General features: G+C 44.9%; 1 protein-coding gene across 1 annotated transcript in view; it reads right to left on the reverse strand.

The window, feature by feature from the left end:
• The window catches only part of GALNT16 (polypeptide N-acetylgalactosaminyltransferase 16), a 79,067-nt gene that overhangs the window by 45,362 nt on the left and 12,720 nt on the right, over positions 1-20,985 (reverse strand). Inside the window, exon 2 of the mRNA XM_050897107.1 lies at positions 14,058-14,073. Within this exon, the coding sequence (XP_050753064.1) occupies positions 14,058-14,073 (16 nt within the window). The remainder of the gene's footprint in view (positions 1-14,057; positions 14,074-20,985) is intronic.

Consider the following 20,985-nt stretch of genomic DNA (forward strand, 5'->3'; position numbering starts at 1 on the left):
CCTGCAGCTCCAACCCCGCTCAGCAGAGGTTTCCCCTCTGAACTGGTTTAATGCCAGCTTCAACCCACTGGATTGAGATACCACCTTGCTGGCTGAGCAAATCCTCTTGCCTCAGAGCAAAGGTCAGGGCCAAGTCACCTCTGTAAACCACAGTGGAGCTGCTGGGGCCCGCACGGTGTGAAATTTTTCTCCGTGGGCTCACTCCACTTGCTTCATATGCTGTCCCAGTGACCTGAAGACAAGTCCCAGAGAGGACAGGACAGCACAGCACCACCACCAGCAATCAGATGCTGGGGAGCACAGCAGTGCTTGGGGATGCTACAGAGACAGGTGCTGCTCAGCTCTGTAACCCATATGCTGGCACATGGATGGGCTACGAATGGCACAGACAACAGACAGGGCAGGACTGAGAGCTGCAGCAACTCCCAAGAAATTCCCAGGGAGCAACCTACTCTTGATGATCTGAACCTACAAGATAGCGTCTCTGGAATGCCTGTTGCCAAGAGCATTCATTTTAGAGGGTGTGTTGCGTTTCCAGTTGGGTTTAGGAATCCCAGTGCACACATGGCTCTTGTTATGTCTCATGAAATAGTTTGTATACTTCTCTGAAAAATTGCTCAAAATACTTTAAGAGAAAAGTCTGTGCCTGACAGCACAGGGCCTATTTTATTCATGCTTTGTTTAACTGTGTAAAGCATTTTAAATGTGGTTTAGGAACTGTGCTCTTACGGAACTTCTGTTATGAAATGTTAATAAAAATTACCACAGTTAAATAGAACCATCTCTGTTCTTCAAGAAGTGCAAGTGCTGACAGAGGAGCTCAGAGACCGATTTGAATGTTTTGTTTGTAGCTTGCACAAACTGGAGTAACACAATGGAAGCAGTAAAGCTACTTGAATTGATCAGCTCCCACAGCAGCTAATTGGTTGCAAGAGATTTCCTACTGCCATCAACACTGGACAATCTTGAGGCCTGCTGCCAGTTCCAAATTGAGCTGGAGAGACCAGTGGTGGGCGCCCAGCAGAGGCTATGTTCAATGCCCTCTGAGAAGAGGCCATGGTTGCCAGCTCACAGGGTTTCTCCAGGCCCTGTGACAGAGCTGTAGCTGCCAAGGGATGGTGGGAGTGAGAAGCAGGGAAAGTCTGCTGGGGCTTGCTCTCCAGCACAGTTGCTTGCCCAAGGTGCCTCTCCACCTCCATGTTCTTCTCCATGTTCTTTTCCACTGTCTCCTGGCATTTATTGCCATCTATGCATGCAGAGGCAATTCTCTGCCAGCTCTGCAAGACTGCATCTCTGCTCTCTTCTGTTTTAGCCCTGAGAAACCCTTTCTCTCTGTCCCTGCCTCATGGCTAGGAAGTCATGGTATTCCACCAAACATTTTCTATTTTGTTCTTCTTTTCTTCCCTCATAGTTTTGCCAGACATTGAGCTGTTGACAAGGAAAGTGTCCTCAAGCATCTGGCCTGAAAAGGTGGAAATCCTGTATAAGGCAAGAAAGGAGAAGCAATTATTCTGTGTTTGGTTTCCACAGCAATGTTCTCCCCACACCCATCAGTTTTTGGATGCTACTTTCAGAGCCTCCTCCAAGAGACGTAGAAGACGGCACAGTGTTTTCCATGTTATATCCTACAGCCTGGATGAGGTGAACATCACACTCTCCTATGATGTCTGTCACAAGCAGACATGGGTTGTTAGTGTGAAGAGTTTAGAAACAGGATGCTGCTGACTTACAGGTCAAAACAGCGTGTTGATAGACAAGGCTTGGCCACTAACTTTCAAGCAGACTTGCCATAGTTTGACAAGGTGGTCTTTTGGGCAGTTTTGGGGAAGAAAGTAGGCAACACAAGAGAGGAAAACAGTGTGGGGGAAGTTGGCAGGGGGAGCAGCAAAAAAGCCCTGAGAGCAATGAAGTTACTACCTCTGTCTATCACGAGCGGTGGTTCTCTGATAGCTTCACACGCCACTACCCTCATCCAACTTCTCAGCATATGGAAAGGTAGTGTCTGTCCTACCACAGTCCCAACTCCTTGCTTTCATGTCTAAGAACTCACAATCTTGCTTCTGAGGCAGCCATGTGGCCTTTGCCTAATGATCCTACTTAGCCATCTCTTTAGTGACTCTGTGGAGAAGCATCCTTCTTGTGATGTTTCATCCTGATCCTGCACGTCCTTGTCTACAGGAGGGAAGAGATGCTTCCAGGAAGCACATCTGGATCACTTAGCCCAGGTCCCAAAGGTATGCAAAGCAGCATGGGTTGACAACTGGAGGACAGCCAAAAGTAACACACAGTGCACAGGCGCCAGCACTACAGCACACATCACTCTCATTCATTTTGCAGACAGCAGCCCTAAAGAGTGTGGGGTACTCGCTGCCATGCTGGTTATATGAGCTCAGCATCACACTGCATGCAAACAATTCACTTCCACATGCAGTGACTGGCTTCAGCACGAACTAACCCCTCTCCGCCCCCATGTAGATTAGCAATCCATGCATAAATCATGCCAACTTGGATTCCTCTCTGAATACAGTCCTGATGTATATTCATTGTAGAATGACAACCTTGAGAAGCTGGAATTTATTATAGAACCTCACATGACAGGTGCACAATACTATCGGTTATCATGCTCTACCGCTGGCCAAGACAGATATAGCATATATAAATATAACATATAGCAGGAGATGACTTCTGTAAAGTATGTCCATCTTTGACCCAGCTATGTAATCCTGAATAGACCTTGAGGAGTTAGCAAGGGCAGGATCCTATAACGTTTTCTGGCCCAGCTGCCCAGAGGCAGGAAGACATTGCCCATAACTGGAGGGAGGGGACACGATGCCCTGGGGCATCCTTCTAGTCTTTTGTTTTTAGGAGTGTTGAATAAAGCAAAGCAGTGGAAGCCAAAAGGGCTCCAAAGATAGATGCCCGAGGGCACTCTCTTCCAAACAGCTCTGAGGAAATGAGGCTGCTCAGAACGGTAAAAATCCAGACCCCAGACAACGTGAAGCAGTTGCTAAGGCCTATTTCTTCCCTCAGTTTGAGGGAAGCACACAGATGTCCATTATGCAAAACTGAAAAATTATATTACAATTTTTGTTTTTAATATATTTATGACATTCACATACATTGATTTTGTATAAACACCCACATGTCCAGACACACATACATCTGGCTTCTATGTTCTTTCGATCTTCATCTCATACCCTGGAGTAAAGCCATTTGTTCCCTTTTTGGCAAATTTGTTGTGACGTGAACACTGCCATTTTTGCTGATAGAGACTTTTATGCTTTTATATTTCTCTCCAGGAGGAAAACAACGTGGAGAAAACCGTGAAAAGTAGTGACGGGATGGTCTTCAAAATTAGAGTACCAGCATGAGAGAGGAGCATGAGGTCTGTGGGGTTGTTTTTCCCTGAAATAGCACTTGTTTTCCAAGCACACCTCTCTATCTGTAAATATGCATGACAACATCTGGTGTCAGGGAGAAGACAGATATGACAGTACACTATTTGAATACCTAAAGGACTAGGCGGTTCATGCTGGCATTCACACCAAAACAGCAACATTGTCAGAAAGAGATCCCAATGGGTAGCTGGGGACACAGTGCCTCTGGGAATGAAAGTTTTGTACAGAGAAGCGATGGTCACATGGACATGAAGCTGTCTGCATTCAGACATCTGTTTAGTATCACATAGCAAACCTCCTTAGCAAAAGCCATCTAGGTTACTTACTGTATATAGGAATACTGCTCTGCTAAAGGTTATACATACACAGTTTGTAAAAGTGTGTTTTGAGGTCCTTCAGAGTAACAAAAGGCATTCTAGGAAGCTGCATCTTTTCTTTTGGAAAAATATCCTGGTCTTTGTAGACATTTAAATATGTAAAGAATGCCCCTGGTTTCCAAGTGATTTTGAATTACTAAAACAAAGAAGAAAAAGGAACAATGTTTTGTTATTTGTCTTCTAAGTGTTAGATGCTCAGTGGCCATTCAGGCATTACCTGAAACCTTTCTTTATAGCACCTGTATCATGACAGACTGACATATAGCATTCTGTATCAAGACAGATGATGCCCTCATGATTACCTGGTAGCATCTATGAAGCCAATAAGACCGTTCAAATGAGGGTGGTCTAGGTCTTCATTAAACATATCAGTCACATAAATTGTGTTTCTCTGTGCCCACTCCCCCACCTACACTGTCTGCACAGACACAACCCGTGTATGTGCCTCCCGTGCTGATGTACTAATCCATTCCCTTTGAACTCAAGTGACCTACATTCAGCCTTTTCCTCCCAGGGAATCACAACTGTCTAGAGTGACAGATGCCGCCACAGGTATTTTCGCAGAGAACGAGAAAGCAACTTTAGACCTCAAAAGCTGCTAACATAGTCAGCAGTGAACTAGTTACCTAAGAGACGAGCAGAGGTCAGCTAGCACTGAGGAGCGGACAGTGCTCACCCAAAGCATTAAAATATTTAATTATATTAAGCTTGGGGCTCGTTTTCTTTGCCTTCAAGATCACACTGTAAGGGCTTTTTGCTAAGGCTAGAGAAAGGAAGCTGAAGTACCTTTTTAATCTTTTATCCTCAAGAGTTAGAGCTTTAAACGGAGATTAAAAGATTAGGAATAAAACAGTGTGGTTTTGCAACTAGCCAACATTCACACTCCACAGAAATACTGTGCACATGCACAGCTGAGCCAGGAAGACAAGGGGACATTTCACACCCCCACCAGGGACAAACCCAGCCCCACAGCAGGAGGTGGGAATTTCTCCCCGTCTTCTAGCAAGGAAAGATTTTTCCCTAACATGTTTTTGTTAGTAGATCTTGCTCAAACACTCATGATTTCGAATATTATCCAATTCCGCACCAACTGTCTCCTCTCTCCCCATGTTAATCATCAGACAGATCCTGTTACAGCCTCTCACAGATACCTGCACCACGCAGGTGGGAAGCACGGCACATCCTGCAGACCGAGCCGGGTGGCAGACTGGCCTCAGGGAGCCACACTCCTGCCTTTGTGCCAGCTGGGGTACCGTGCTGCTCCTGGAGGCTGGCCCACAGCCCCAGAGCCTGCACGGAGCTTGTCTTCCCAGGAAATAACACCTGGGTAGGACGCGACCTTGACGAGTCAGGTAATTTACCATGATGCTCCACACAGCTCTTCCTCGCATTAGCTTTTGAACATCACACAGAAAGGCTCTTGGCAGGACCAATTGGCTGGGAGTTAGCCAGGCCCAATATGAAAATGCAACTTGTCTGTAAACCAACAACCAAACTGGCGTTTAACAGAGTGACTTAATATAAATCCTCATGCCGCCGTTGAATCATGACCTGGTTTCTTAGAGAAGTTCAAGAATAACCATCACCTCACAATGCAGGCTTGTATTTCGGAGGTTCGAAGCCATGAGACCTATCCCCAGGGACTGTACTGGTACTCTTTCTGTAGCAACAATAGTGATGGTGCATATGCATCCATGATTTATTACAAAAATGAGTCCTTCTGCACAAGACCTTGTTCACTCAGATATGTTCTCTGCCATGCATTCAGCCCTGTGGCATGCAACATTGTCTTCTAATAGTGGAAAACCTCATTGTCTGTTTGTCAGTGAAGATTTGAGAATATCAGGCTGTTTACATTTTGTTTAGGAGCCTGTCCTGGTTTTGGCTGGGATAGAGTTAATTTTCTTCCTAGTAGCTGGTATAATGTTATAGTTTGGAATTAGTATGAGAACAATGTTGATAACACACTGATGTTTTTAGTTGTTGCTAAGTAGTGTTTATACTCAGTCAAGGATTTTTCAGCTTCTCATGTCCAGCCAGCAAGAAGGCTGGAGGGGCACAAGAAGCTGGGAGGGGACACAGCCAGGACAGCTGACCCAAACTGGCCAAAGAAATATTCCATATCATATGATGTCATGCCTAGTATATAAACTGGGGGGAGTTGGCCAGGAGGGGCAGATTGCTGCTCGGGAACTAACTGGGGATCAGCTGGCAAGTGGTGAGCAATTGCATTGTGCATCACTTGTTTTGTATATTCTAATTCTTTTATTATTATTATTGCAATTTTATTATTATCATTATTATTTTTTCCTTCCTTTCTGTCCTATTAAACTGTCTTTATTTCAACCCATGAGTTTTACTTTTTTTCAGTTCTCTCCCCCATCCCACTGGGTGGGGGGAGTGAGTGAGCGGCTGCGTGGTGCTTAGTTGTTGGCTGGGATTAAACCACCAAAGAGCCAAATGATATTCCATTTTAACTGATTAATTTTTCAGTTACTGTATTGCTCCAATTCCAGGACTCAGCAGTCAATTTGAACAGACAAGACCCTCAGAGCCGCACTCTGCTCCTGCTTGGGTCTCCATTTGCAAAGGCATTAAATTCACCTCCCCAATAGCAAATTTAATCAAGGATGCATACCAATGAAGAATCATGCAATTGGCTCACATATGCCTGTCAAATATGAAAACCCCTGTGTTATGCTATGCAGGCCTCTGTCATTCTAGAGTTCAATCACACTATTTATAGAGGCCTCTGCAACAGCCTCTCTGCTCTGCCATTTAATCACTGTCAACCAGGAAAGAGCTGTGCATATAAGGAAGAACAGAACCATTGAAGTGGGCATTACAAAAATGCACTCAGGACAGGTATGGCCAAAACCACTGCTCATGGAAACACAGTTCTCCCCTTGCACAAAGCGCCGCGGTCCCTCACACAGCCACTTGTCTCATTCTGCAGGTGCAAACTGCGGCAAAATAAAGTCAATGATTGCAATGACCAGCGATGATCTTTAAAATCCATCACCCTATCAATCCACATCCAATACAAAGGGCAGCCATCATCTGACTCTGCACACACAGTGCTCACAGTTCTGTTGCGAGTCTGATATTGTAAGATCATCTCGTAAAGATGCAACTCCTGGGTTATGTTGTTAGGAGAACTCACAGCTTTTCTTTTGAAAGGATAATTTTTTGCCTTCATAGTTGCAGAAGACAAAAAAGGTGGATACCTAGAAATTCAAAACCCAAAAGGTGAAGATAAAGGACACAAAACTTGATTTTCAAATCAAGTAATGTTTGAATGTTTGTGGTCAGCAATAACACCACTACAGAAACCTTGGACTATAGCTGGTTTTTGGCCTGGCTAAACCACAAGTCTGATCAGGCAGATTTTGGGAACTGTTGGTTTTGAGTTCATATATTAAAAGATATGTCTGACATTTTTCTCCACATATTCAACTAGTGAGTTTTTGCCCAAATTTCATTTTCAGAAAGCTCCCAGAGCCCTGCAGTCTGGTCCCACTTTCCTCACACCATGCAAAGACTGCACTCCTGACAGCCCACTGCCCCCCACGGCTGGCTGACTCAAACCCAGCCACCAGCTCAGCAGTTTCCACTCTGTGAGCAAGTTTTCGTACTCAAAGTTCATGCATGGGTCATAACAAAAATGTGGGTGTCTGTTTCTGATAGCTGGGGCTGTGATCCTAACCTTTTGCTTCCCAGAGGAGTGTTGTATGAGTATAACCAACACTGTCAAGGAAGACAGTTTTCCCTTCTCAAGATCCATCGGATGCTTTTTTTAAAATTCTCCTCTTCCAGAGTATGACAGCTGAGTATAACCAGTAGGACTGAGTGCCCTCCATTCACGTCTCTGGGTAACGTAACAGCCTCGCTACCTCCCATTGCCTAGGAGCACCAGGCAGGTGCATTTTTCACCACACAGATTTATTTCACCAAAGAAAGAGCACAGCTCCAAAAAGCCACCGGTGCTGTGATGGTCAAAAAGTCTTGCCTGGGCCTTCAGCAGCCTTCCTAAATATGAATGAAAAATAAACATAGATACATTCAGTCCTGTCACAGCTCCATGAAAACCAGAGGGTTGCTCACGAGGATGAGCTCTGCTTTCTCTTCTCTGCAGAGAGCAGCATGAAGCACAGAGGCTTTGTTTGTGTTCAGAAGAACACAACGTAAAAGTCTGAGTGTGCTGTAAATTACCAGCAAAATCCAGTGGCAAAATTCCCAGTGACATCAGCAGGACAGGATTTCAGCCACAACAAAAATATAAACAGAGAGAAACAAACACACACACAGTACTCATCGAGGCCCCAGTTTTCCACTACCTTTCAGTTGTCCACACTCATGATTTTATTACGATCTATTGGAAAAATCAAACTGCTTAACACACTGAACTTCCCCTTCTTCCAAATCTTTATTTGCCTTGGAAAATGGCTTGTGTTTAGAAACCATTTTAACTAATATGTTGTTAAATAGACTTCATTACCCAGAAGACAAATAATGTATGAATTTCTAGCTGGAGGTTGCAGTGGCAAGGTAAAGGTTAAATGCAATACAGCTTGTTAGAGACATGGAGTCTGCAACACAATTCATTTTCTCCCAAACAGAAAAAGATGTTGAGACATTCTTCACATTTCTGGCTCGCTCTTGTTGGGTTTTAGCAATTCTGGCTCTGGAAGGGAAGATGGAGATGAACAAACATGAACAAAGGAAATGTGCTGAGAGGTTTGTTCAAAGTAGGTTTAAAAAAATTCATAAAACAAAAAGCAGAGCTGTGGTTGCAAGCGTGGGGACAGACAGCACCAAAGATATCACAAAATAAACTTAAAAAAAACTAAACCAGAAAACCAACCACCCCAAAACTTGAAAGAACTGTTATAGACAGGGAACAAGATGCGGGAGGCCTATCCTTAAATGACAAAAGGTGAATGTGAAAGAGGAATTAGCCTGTAATTCTGCATTACAGTCTGGAATAAGCATTTCTTACTGTAGCTGGTTGGATGTAAAAGGTATCCTATATAATGAGTCTGAACGTGGCAGGACTACGGACCGACAGCACCCAAGGCAGTGTATTCACCTGTGCATGCCCTATTTCAGGCACTCTATCCCTGCCACTGCTGAAGGTGGTCTGACCAGCAACACACCCAATGCCAATAAAGAGCAACACTCTTTAGCAGAGCAGCACCTCCTATGGAGTAAAATGGGTTTAACGGTTCAAATCTTGTGCTTTTGATTAGCACAAAGGCAGCTGCCAGTGAGATCTCTGCAGCCGCAGGGCATGAGCCAGAGCACGCACAGCAGCTCTCATGCTCATCGAGTAACGTTCACCGCTCAGGATCCAGCCAATTGCCAGGACAGCGTTTTTCAATCTTTCTCCCTATTTAACAGATGTTTAAGCAACGTGAGCTGATGAAGGGTTCTTCATTGTCTGTCAATAGATATACTACTTTATACAGCTCTCTCCCTTGCCCCTTCCTCCCCATACCAGTATTAAAAGGCATATTTAAGGTTGTAGAGTCGAGCACTCAGCACAAAGGGCAATCTTGAATTACAAGTGTCAACGCAAAGCTAGTTCTACCATGCATGTCCACTACAAGCATTAATTGGCATGACTGCATATAATTACACACCAACATGTGCCCTGACGCAGGAGACTGAGCTCCCTGGAGTTCTTCCCCTGCTTCCCTGCAATCACATGCAAAGTCGAACAGAAACAAGTGGGATGCCAAAAGCGTCCAGATCAAGTTCCCAGTGATATCTCACACTCAGTAGCTTCAACTAATTTGAAGCCTGAAATGGTAGTCAGGAAGAATCAGCCTGCAACTTGGTCTAGAGGAGAGCCAGAGCAGCAGCAAGCCGGAGAAGTCCTTGCATTAAAAGAGGCAGCTTCCTTTTCACATGCCGGGATCCTTTCAGGATCATCCCTCAGGGAGGGCTGGCAGGGAAACAAGACCTCTTTTAGGAGGCAGCATTTTGAGGTCTTTACTCCTCTTCAAAGCCAGGCCTTCTCAGGATGGGTCGTCTTTTCTCCTAACATCAACCTCCACAATTATAGCGGGGTCCCCTACACCTCCATAATTGCCCTGGTGGAAGTTCCTTCCCTTTGTCTCCTGTCCTATTGCCCAGTCCTGCCGTATTTTTCAGGAGATGCTTGTGGAGAGGAAGACGGCTGAGTTACCAAGACACCCCATGCTTTAGGGGTGCTTTGGAAGAACCTGCTCCATCTCAGCCAGAAACTCAAAGCTCTCTGCTGCTGGCACCTCCCCTCCTACTCCACTGATTTTAACACTGCCCATAACAGAGTGAAAATGGAAAACAAGAATGAAAACAAAGCAAAACCCAGAACCACTGCACACACAACTAACCACCATACCAGGGAAGAAGCTGAGCTCCCTTTGCCTTCTCCCAGGCCTGCTGTTGAACATGCTGCTGGAAGCTGCAAATGATACACCATATGCAAAATGAACTTGTCTTCTCCAACTAGTCAAAGCCACCCAAAAACCCAATGAGAGGCCAAGGTGTTCTTAAACTCAAAATGCAGGATATTCCAGCACCAATCCCATAATCAGTCATTTCTGCTCAGCCGTAACAGTGCTGGGAAGTGCATTTGGCCGCTCATCTCTCATTGCCCGAGTGGGTAGCGAACAGGCAGTGACAGACACACACCAACAGCCTGCAACTGCTCCTAGCCTGCCTCAAGCAGAGGGAGCAGTAGGTCTCATATCTGGAAAGATCCCCAGGTATCATAAACTCGCTGCTGTTTCCCTTTACAGCATCATTTCTGTCTCTGATTGCATATGCAACCACCAGGGCACAGGCTATAAAGCCCAAGCCTGCAGTTGATACAGAGATCTGTCTGCATTTCTAGATGTTTGTTACCATAGCAATATCATAGTAATTTTTAGTTGTTTTGTTGCTTTTGTTTTTTTTTTTTAAAGCTAGGTTCTTATCCAGTACAAACAGAGCCAGTTCCCAGTTATGTGAGAAGGAAATTAATACTCGCAGCATGCTGCGGACGCAGCAGGGCCTGCTACCTGGGAGCAGGGTGCTGAGAAGAGGTGCTCAGCTCCTGCCTCACGCCCCACTGCGATTGCAGGGCTCTGCCCACTTCATTCACCAAAGCCATTTCTGATCCCTGCACCCAGCCTGGTGTTGCTACCTACCCATGCTGATGAGTACCACACTACTGCGCCTCCTTACCTCCTTGGGGAGCTCTTGTGATTAACTTCTCTCAAAACAATCATCAGATTGTTATAGGCATCCACTTTCAGCTTCTCCCCTAAACAGCTCAGCCAAAAGCTGCTTACAAGACCAGCACAAATAATGCAAAGCCAACTTTTCCTTCAATGATAGAGTCTACTTGCAGGGTGTGGTAATGATCTACAGAACCCTTAACACAACTATCATAAGGATGTTTTCCAGACCTCCCATATCAACATACGTTGGTCAACAGCTTGGGTTTCAGCATGTCATTCACGGGCTACTCCAAAGAATCTGAAAAAGATGACACAAGTTGATTGCCAGCCATTTACTCCCCCAAATATAACTAACTGTGGTCATGTTCAGAGTCAAGGATACCCAAGGGAGAATCCTTCCAGAAGCAGAAAGAAAGGCATCCTTTTGCCAGAAGCTTTTTTTTTTTTTTTTTTTTTTTAAAAGAGCCAAACACTTGGTACATTTGGGTAGTTCAGGAAAGCTGACTCTTTAGCAACCGATGCCCCAACTAGGTGGAGCAGAAGAAGAGCTTAGCAGCACACTCTTCATTAGAAACCAGCAGTTCAGTTAAACAATAGAAAACTGTCTCACAGCATCAAATCTTTCTAAGGTACACCCATCATAAAATGGAGCAATTTTTGCACACCTATCCTCCTGATTTGCTACGACTGCACGCTACCCATTTCTGTATGCCGGTTCACAGAGGATAACTGCCTGGTACTGTTCCTGCAAATGAATAATCAGTCCTTAAACATGGGCAGTAGGGGTTTGTACTGTGATGCTAAAGGCCTGGAGTTGATACATATCTGTCAGTCATGCGGAACAACAGAATGAATAATTTTGTTAAAGGAAAGTAGAAAGGTATCTTTCAAAAGTCCACTGATCTTTAATCATAGATTAGGGAAGAAATCATGTTTCTCTTTGCAGAAAAGTAAGTGATCTTCCTCACTGAAAGCGAAATTGTAGCATGATGGACTGCTTCAAAAATGGCTGCCTTGGAGACAATTGACACAGACCACGCACCATGGTGAAGGTAATGCAATAGCAATTTATATCTCTGCATTAACCACTGTCACGCAGTTCAAATCCTACTGTGCCAGGTCTGAGACTTGATGATAGGTGTCAAGAGAAAAGAGATACCTATCTCAAGGAGGCTCATTAACTTGGGAACACTGAAACATCTAACAAAATCTCATGAGTTGAGGTACTACAACTTCACTTAGCCATCACAAGCAAATGCTTGTTTATTGCAGTTTTAATCAATGGAGTTGAAAGTGCTTCACTAGTTTTTGCTGGTGGAGCCTCTGCTGCAAGGCTCAGAGATCACCTCCAACTAAAGAGGGCTCTACCTGCTGCAAGTCACTGCTGCCCTGGTGACTTCAACAGAGGATGCACGCACAAGCCACCCCGTCTTGGGCAAGCCCACCCTCACACAGGAGAGGACAGTAACCTGGCTCGTCCCCAGCTCTTGGATGCCCCAGACAAGAGAAACCTGAGAGGAAGGCAGGCAGCTGGGTCCTGGAGCCGCCTGCCACCAGCCCTTTCCGCAGGATGGCTCTGGGGCTTTTAAACTAAAGGTGTCCAAGATGGACCTCTGCTTGGTGGGGACAGAAGTGTACAAGCCAAACTGATCAGGTTTGGTCTCTTATTAGGTAGGTATGTCAGTTCCCTTGGTAGGTAAAGGGAGGCATCCCTCTGACCTCCAAAGGTTTCGCACAGGAGGTCAAATGACTTGTCACTATTTCGTTTTTACCACTCAGAACAGTAGGGAAACACTAGATCTGAATTACTACTTTAAATAAAACAGGAAAATAAGTACAAAGATGATGAAAATCCTCTGTACTGAAAAAAAGTCTCCAGAAGTTATCACAATTAAAATATCGTTACTGCATGCACTCATAGCTGGGCTGCAACATGAACCTCAAGGCTGTCAGTATACACCCACGCAAATAACACATACACATCTCCCAGACAACTCAGTTCAGAAACCGTGCACAGAGCCACACCTCAGGTTTCCTAAAAAATTATTGTGCCTTTCTTTCCTCATCTGAAAGTGAGAGAAGTCTACAGGGATGTTTAAATAGCTGCTGTTCTCTGCAGTCCAGAGCGCAGAGGAAAAAGCACAAGGAAACAAAGTTGGTCCTATCTTGTCACGTCACAATATACTTCCCCTCCAAATTAACTTTCTTTATCCATCCTGCCTGGACCCCTGCAAGCTCTTCCCATTCCATGTCACTTAGATGCACTGAGTCAGAGGCTATGAGACTTTTCTGTCTCCAGGTTAATATTGACCCTCTGGGTTATGGAGCCAGCATTTAGGCCAGTGGCTCAAACTACAAGGATATTTCCAGCACGGCTGCTCCAGCAGCCCTTGGAGCTGAACTGAGGGCTGCTAGTCCAAATGGCACCTTTCCACCCAGTCCCTCCACTCAGTGCTGAACTGGAGCTGGGGGTGCAGCAACCACCCCAGCAAACAACCATCTTTAACCTGATAATATCTTAACAGATGAAAGCTCATACAAGTACTTCATCACCCATCAGATATGCCTTTAACAGATTCCTCCTATTATACACATAAAAAGCAACATGCCAGAACCAATTCCCAAATGACTGATAAATTTTGGAGGGAAGCAGCAAGTGGGAAAAGCATATATAGAACACCCATCCCCATCCTCTGTTTTCCTACACACATTCACCCCTTCGATCTCTTCCCAGAGCACTGTGTTAACCTGTGTGAAGCAACAAGTTTTAAACCAAGAGGGAAAGGAACTCCCTCAACTTCTTTTAGTTGACAATGACTTAATGTCACCCTTCACTGCACACTTCCATGTTACCAGGCAAGTGACAGAGTCATATCATCCCTCTCATAGCCCCTGGTTAATACCAGGCTAACAAGAAAAATTCTCTTTGTAGTCAACACATCTGAAGCAAAACATTCCCAGAATGGTGTCTTCACCTCCACCCAAGTGCTTTAACCTTGAGTACAAACATCAGTGGCAACAGAGCAAAAATGCTTTTCCTCAGGGACCACAGCCAGCATCCGGTGGAGACCAACTTGGCTTTTGTTCCTCCTGTTTCCCCCTACACTTCTACCAAATACACCTCGTATCCCTCAGTGTCTTCTTAGTCCAGTTATTGGAAGATGACCCTCTGCCCCTAGGCCTCTCATGACCTAGCAGAGCCCCCGTCTCCTGCTGGTATGGGGCTGTACTGGCTCAGCCCCTGCCTCTTTCACAGCCCAAAAGGGAGGCAGTACCCAGGGACAAGGAAATACAAACATCATTTGCAGACAGATGGAGGGACGTCTTGGTAAGACTAGTTTCTCCTGTGTTTCTTGACGTCCCAAGCACTGTCCCTACTGGCAGCTGGCAAAATCTGGAGGGATAGCATAGTCGTTCATGGTAACCTGCAGAGAAAAATATAAGATCAGTGCCTTGACAGAGCAAGAGGAGCAGTAATAAGTGCCTGCAGGCTCTTAAATCAAATATTCTTGCTTCTTTCAGCAAGCTACCACAGCTGTCCAACCGTTCTTCCAGCTGCATGGCCCCAGCAAGATCTTTTGGAGGACACAATCAATGATGTTCACAAGACCGCAGCAATGTCTTGCAGAGCCCTTGAGAAGTGATTAACACCTGCTTTCCATCTCAGCTCAAAGGGAGAACTGCAAAGCAGGAAACAGCTTCATAAAACACCTACTTCCAGGTCTACCTAAGTCCTTCATCTGAAAGACCTTGCAAATCGCAAACCCAAAGTGTTTATTTTAATTAACTGCTTCCATTCACCATAAGGATACAAAAGACTTAGAATCACCTTTTTTTTTTTTTTTTTTTTTTTTTAAGGAAAATATTGTCCTATAATTAAAAGCAGACAACAGTATTCTCTGTCTGGCAACAGCCACTTTAAACTCCTATTTTTATGCTTTTTTGAGCCAGTAAGGCAATTTTACGTTACTCACATCTTAAAGAATAAACTTTTCCAGAGAAGTGTTTAATCAATTAATTCTCAGTGCTGTACATGAGATTTTACATGGAGGAATCCAATAAGCTATGGATTGTCAGTAAATTCTTATCTATTTTAACTAAATTCTTATCTGTTCTAAGGGTCTGTAACTCTTGTCCTCAGACATGCAACAGATCTTAAAATCATTCATGTCTGGGCACCCAAACTGCAAGCTAGGCATTTAAAAAACTGCACAGAAACTATTCTGGGTTTGTTTTCTGGACAGAGAAGGCACCACAGCCCACAGGTCAGTGACTCTTCAAGTATCTTAACTCCACAACAGTCTGTTCCTCTTCTGAGAGTGATAGGCACTGCACACTTGAGAACAAGGACAGGCAGAAATGCTTCTTCTACCCTCCTTCATTCTGAGGTATTTCTTTAAATTCCAACTTAATGACCACTTAAACTTGAAAAACCTCATACTCAAATAAATAAATCTTCCAGGCAAGACCTTCCATCAGATCGTATTTGGCAGAGGAGGCACTTTCATCCCTAACTCATGACATGAGAGCATAGAAGACAAGGGGATAAAGAAGATTGCTTAACAGTGTAATCCCAGAAGAAAAGTGCAAGAAGTGTCCAGAGAGCACCTGCAGTAAAGCACTCACTGGAGAGCAGGTCTTAATTATCACATGGACAAACACTTGCCTCCTCTCCAGTAACACCCCTGATCACCTAGCTTTTGTGCTTAGAGGACAGAAGCAGCTGCAAATCGCAACTTTTACGTACTGTGAGAGCCAGAGTGGGATTTGGCCCAGTACAGTATAGGTGTATCCAACTGCTACAACACTGATCTCCTCAAAACACACTTTGTCCGTTCTTCCTGTAAGCCATCTATGTGGGCTTCCCTTTCTGCCTCTGCCTGCCACACTGGTGTTGCTCCTCAGGGCTCCTGGGGTGAGAGCAAAGTCTGTGCCAAGTTAAAAGAGGGCTCAAAACCTGTCTCTGTGAGACAGCTTCCATACGGTCACTTCCTTTTTAGGCAGGGGAAGGAAACAGTTCTCCTTAGCAATCTGTTTATACCGTGATATCCATCTGGAGAGGAAGAAAGGAGACAAACCAGCTAAAAGAAAATTTCCCTGAGGAGACAGATGGAGATTATTGGCCAAAAAAACCACCAAAACCAACTCTCCAGTCGTCTAATTGTTCCCGCTAGCTTCAGAAGAGAGCCCTGCTGCACCCCACTGGCAAGCATTTCAAATAATGCTTACGTGCTTTGGAGCCAGCAAGAAGTTCTTGCGTTATTCTCTGCAAAAGACACAGACCCTTGCAAACCTGAATGTAAGCAATTAATCCTTCGCGCTGGAAGCTAGGTTTCACATAGAAGAACCCAATAAGCAATTTTAATCTCCGATTCTTGAGCTTTGCACAGCCAATGGACTTTCTTTTCTTCGGACGCTTTCAAAATGGCATCCCTTGGCCAGCTGAGGGAGGATAGAGGGGAGAGAAGCAGGATGCAAGATCTACTTGTGCTCCAAACTAAGCTGTTAATTTTGAAATTATCGTAGTAAATTATCTCCTTGCACTCTATCCCGTCCTTTGCTAGTGGCAGTATGGGAGAGGAGAACACAGATATTTTAGGAGAGGGCTGGTATTAAAAATTTAAACATTCCATGATTTTCCCCCTTCATCACTGCACATCTAGAAATTTTTGAATATGCAAGTTTTAAGCATCTCCTGACCAGCAGATAGCAAGCCTTGTGGAGCTACCTCAACTCAAAAGTCAGTAATTCATTAAATAACTAAAAGCATAATAGTGGCAGCACAGCAATATCATATGGAACCTCATCTCTGTCTGCAGACATGAAGGACTGCCACATTTCATAGAAATAGTAAACAACAACAGACACATTTCTGCTGATGTAATTAATCTCTATCCCCTGCCATATTAACGAGAGAAAGATGCCCATGTTTACGATGAATTCTTCTAATTAAGAGCCCTGTGCAAATGGCACGCGTCTCACCCGAGGGATTTTGTCTAAACCAGGAACCCAGTTCAAGGATAAAATTCAGTTGCATAGCTAGGTAAGCACAAATCACAGTGACACTTTTCCTTCTGCTAGGCACGAGCCAGTGAACCATCCCTGGACAACTCATTACTGTTTGTCTCATTCAAGCCACTCTTTACAAGGGCCTTCACCTTGCAGCACTGCAAGATGTCACACTTGCCAACAGAGACCTGAGCACTCTCAATGCTGCATCCCAAAGACACCCCGAGAGGAGAAGTGTCATCCTTGGGGGGCAAAGCATGCTGGCACTGTGCATCAGCGGGGTATATTCACCTCACTTTTCCTTAATCCACCTCCCATCCCTGCAAAAGAGCTATGACTGTGTGCACATGCACTGAAGCTCTAGGGAAGGGAATGTCAGTCAAATGCCCAGTGGGAAAGACATTCAAAGAGAAAGTCAATGGAGCCTGAGCAATCAGTGTAAATCAAGACTGTAACCTTTCTGAGCCTCCCTCAGACTCTTGATCTGTAAAAGAAGATGCTTAAGCACCTACTACATTTCTGAAGAGTCAAGTGCACCAGACGTGTCAACGCAAAAAATGTTTATTACCAAAAGTACCAACTGAAGTGTCTCAATCTTATTGTCTCTGGACTGTTTCCGCTGTAAAAACCATTGGGCAGAAGAGATGCTGCTACAGATCTGTTTAACGTAGATATACAGATTCACTTACAGCCTGTACATCTTTAGTAGATAGATCCTTGGCTTGGTGCAATATCTAACTCCTAACTAATCTGACACTAGAAACTAAGTCATAACTATAGCAGCCAGTACCCCAGTTTCTGCAGTACCCCAGTTTCTGGTGCATGAAACAGCAGTTCCTGTTTATTTACCAGCAGAGAGAAATCTGGCTGCCTAGCAGCTGAATCAGATGGGAGCGGCACCTTTCCCACACAGCAAAGAAAACATTCAAGGAAAATCATCCTCTATCTGCCGTTCTCTGCGGTAACACCATTAGGCCATGACATACAGTCAGGTCATTTAATATAATAGGAAAAATTCCACTGATGGCATTTCCCTTGCTTGAATGGGAGGCAGGCTGTTAAATTAGCTCTGGAGGAGCAGACAGGCCTCTCTAACAGCCATCCTCTCCTCCCAAATCACACATCTTCAAAGGAGGGCTTGTGGCCGAGATCCTTCCGCAGCAAGGAGCAGCCAGCTCCAGCCCAGTGACATGGAATCCTACTCCATAATCCCAGCATCCTTAGATAATCTTTCCTTCTGGTTTTGGACCTTGAGCATTCAGTCTGGCTTAATACAGATTAAAACCACAGCATTGTGCATCCTGCATATTATATTGTCAACCTGTTTAACGAGACGGAGGGAAGGAAGAGCTATCGGATCGTTTCTGTACCTCGCCAAACAAGCAAGAGGTTCCAAGAAATAGTGCGGGCCATTACTACAGGAGGCAGTCAGCATCTGCAGGGCGGCTGCCTGGATGATAGTTATTTCAGCACCTCCACTTTCTGTGACTGACACAAACAACACCATATGTGTAAAGAGGAAATACAAAAAACCCCACTCTTCTTCTTTCCTAATAAACTCAAATAGCTGAAGTGACAAGGTAAGAAAGACAACATTAAGAGTCTACATTTCAGCAAACACTCAAATGTTTTAAATGTATTTTAATACTTCCACACCTGCCCTACACTAGGAGCACATTCTTAAAGACAAAAGTCCTTGCACCCCACACTTCCTCATGTGCCCTTCTCATCGGCAGGGAGCACCAAGGAAGCCCCTCCACGTTCACGCAAGCTACTTCAGCAAACCAAGGAGAATACTGCCGATCACCTTCACACTCTCAGAAATGCACCAAATCAATTTAATTGAAAGCTAAGAGAGATTTTTTTTAAACTAACAGGTTTTTGAGAAATGTGCAGTGACAAGTTCTTTTAGGTCAACACTTACTAAAGCACAGTATAAACGCCTTTCTCCTTGCCAGACTTGGTGTCTGTCCGGAGGACAGATAGCTGAGCTGCCCTCTAAATGACAACGAAGACATTCCGATGCAGTTGTTTTTCACATACGCTTTGGTAATGCTGGAGGTACTGAACTGGCAGGAGAACTGCAAATAGTTCTTCTGGAGGCAGAGCCTACGGGGAGCCTGAGTGGCCCTACCAAACAGGTGAGGATTTTCCACTCACCCTTCTCAGGAGCAAAGGTATTTCCTTTAGATCATCAGGGTTTTCAGTCTATTTTGGCCATTTTTTCCCCTCAAGTAACTCCAAAGAGCCCATTTCTGGCTACAGTGCAGAGCCATTCTGAAGAACCAATTCTTTAGAACCAATTCTGTCCCAATCCCGTAGCGCCGTATGGAGAAGTTCAAGAAGCAATAGCAAGTCTGTGTCAAACAGGACAGACTTCCCTAGGGACTTACAGTTGCTTGCGGCTGTTAGGAGCTTTCTCGAGGTGGCATATTGCTGCTGCCCCAGAAACATTGCTCTTCACCTGTCTGATCAGGAGAGGTGGTCTCCAGCGTGCCTCGCAGAGTGGGTTATCCAGCTCAGGTACGGGCTATACCCTAGGGCCCTCACGCCTTAGACTGCAAAGTTTCCCCTGCCTGCATTACAGAATTACTAGCAACAAATATTACCCGATATCACTCGCCAAAACAACGGGGGTAAAGGCCTAGTCATCCATTTGTAATTTTTCATCATCTAGGTGATGTTGGCCAGACTGCTAGAGTTTGAACTAGTTAAGTACCCCTTCTCGGCACAAAACTGGGGTATGCATTAGCAGCAGTGGATGCCCTACATTCAGACTCTTATTTTGGGGGAAATGAGTACAACCAGCTGAATTCACCCTTGTAAAATTCTGCTCCTACAAAAGTAGATGCTGCAGTTTGTGCTTGCATTTGACTATTAATAACTTGTGGCAAAAAGGCCATATGACCAGTCAGATGGTATTGCCCATTACAACTTGTGCCACGTGCCACCAGACAGGCATATAAGCATTTCAGCATGCAGGCATTCACGTTGCTGTTATCTATCTGTTCAAAGAACTTGGTAGCAAGACTAAAAACGAGTACATACTACAAACGCCAAGAGCGTATTCCCAGATGAAAACACTCTTTTTTCTGCAGAAAGAATGATTAAAGTGCCTACAGTGCATTTTTTCCCCCAGAAGAGCAAATCACACAGGCTACTTGTCTGAGCACAGAACTAGAATCCAGACGCTGGTTATGGATGTCCCCTGGCATTGAAAACAACATAACACAGGGAACCTCACTTTACCCTGATAAAGTTGAGAATTTAAGTCTCCAAAGGCAGAGTTAAGACTGAAGAAGCAGCAGCAGCCCCAAGAAGCCCCACTGCCACGCGGGTCGCCACCACAGCCCACTAAGGAGTGTTTAAACACCATTCAGCATTAGGGCTGAGGTCGGAGAGGCTGAAGTCCAGCTCCCAGAGCTCAGCAAACACCCTGAGATTTATTCCTGTTCAGCCTGGAGGGGCAGCTTATCATGATGAGAAGTCATGCTGTTAAGTGGTAACAGGTTTAATGATTAACATTTGCACATACAGGAATCATTTAGAAGCTTTTTCTAACCTGTCTCCCCACTCCCGCTCCCAGCGGCTTATCCTCAAATGCTGCTTCTTCCCCCAAATGAACACACAGAAAGAAACGCACACCAAAACCTGAGTTGGCACTTGGGGTAATGGGGGGGGGGGGGGAATTTCCCAACACCCTCCCCCAGCCACGAGCCAAATTTATTCCCCCCAAGCTGTCCCAGCCCCCTCAGGTTACGCTAAGTGCCAGAGTGGTTTTAGGTGGCCAACCCATCACTGACCACAGAAATTACGAGGGGTGGGGAGGTGGCTCAAATAAATTACCAAGGCGAAATGTGAAACCCTAACAAGAATGAGGTACGGCCAGTTACAACAGCAGCTACCACAGGACAAAATGAGTTTTAATCATCTCTGGGTAGTAGCTGGAATCCAGTACCAAGTTCTTTGAATTCATGTTGGTACACAGTTAAT

The sequence above is a fragment of the Gymnogyps californianus genome, chromosome 5, assembly GCF_018139145.2.
Source record: "Gymnogyps californianus isolate 813 chromosome 5, ASM1813914v2, whole genome shotgun sequence".
NCBI lineage: Eukaryota > Metazoa > Chordata > Aves > Accipitriformes > Cathartidae > Gymnogyps > Gymnogyps californianus.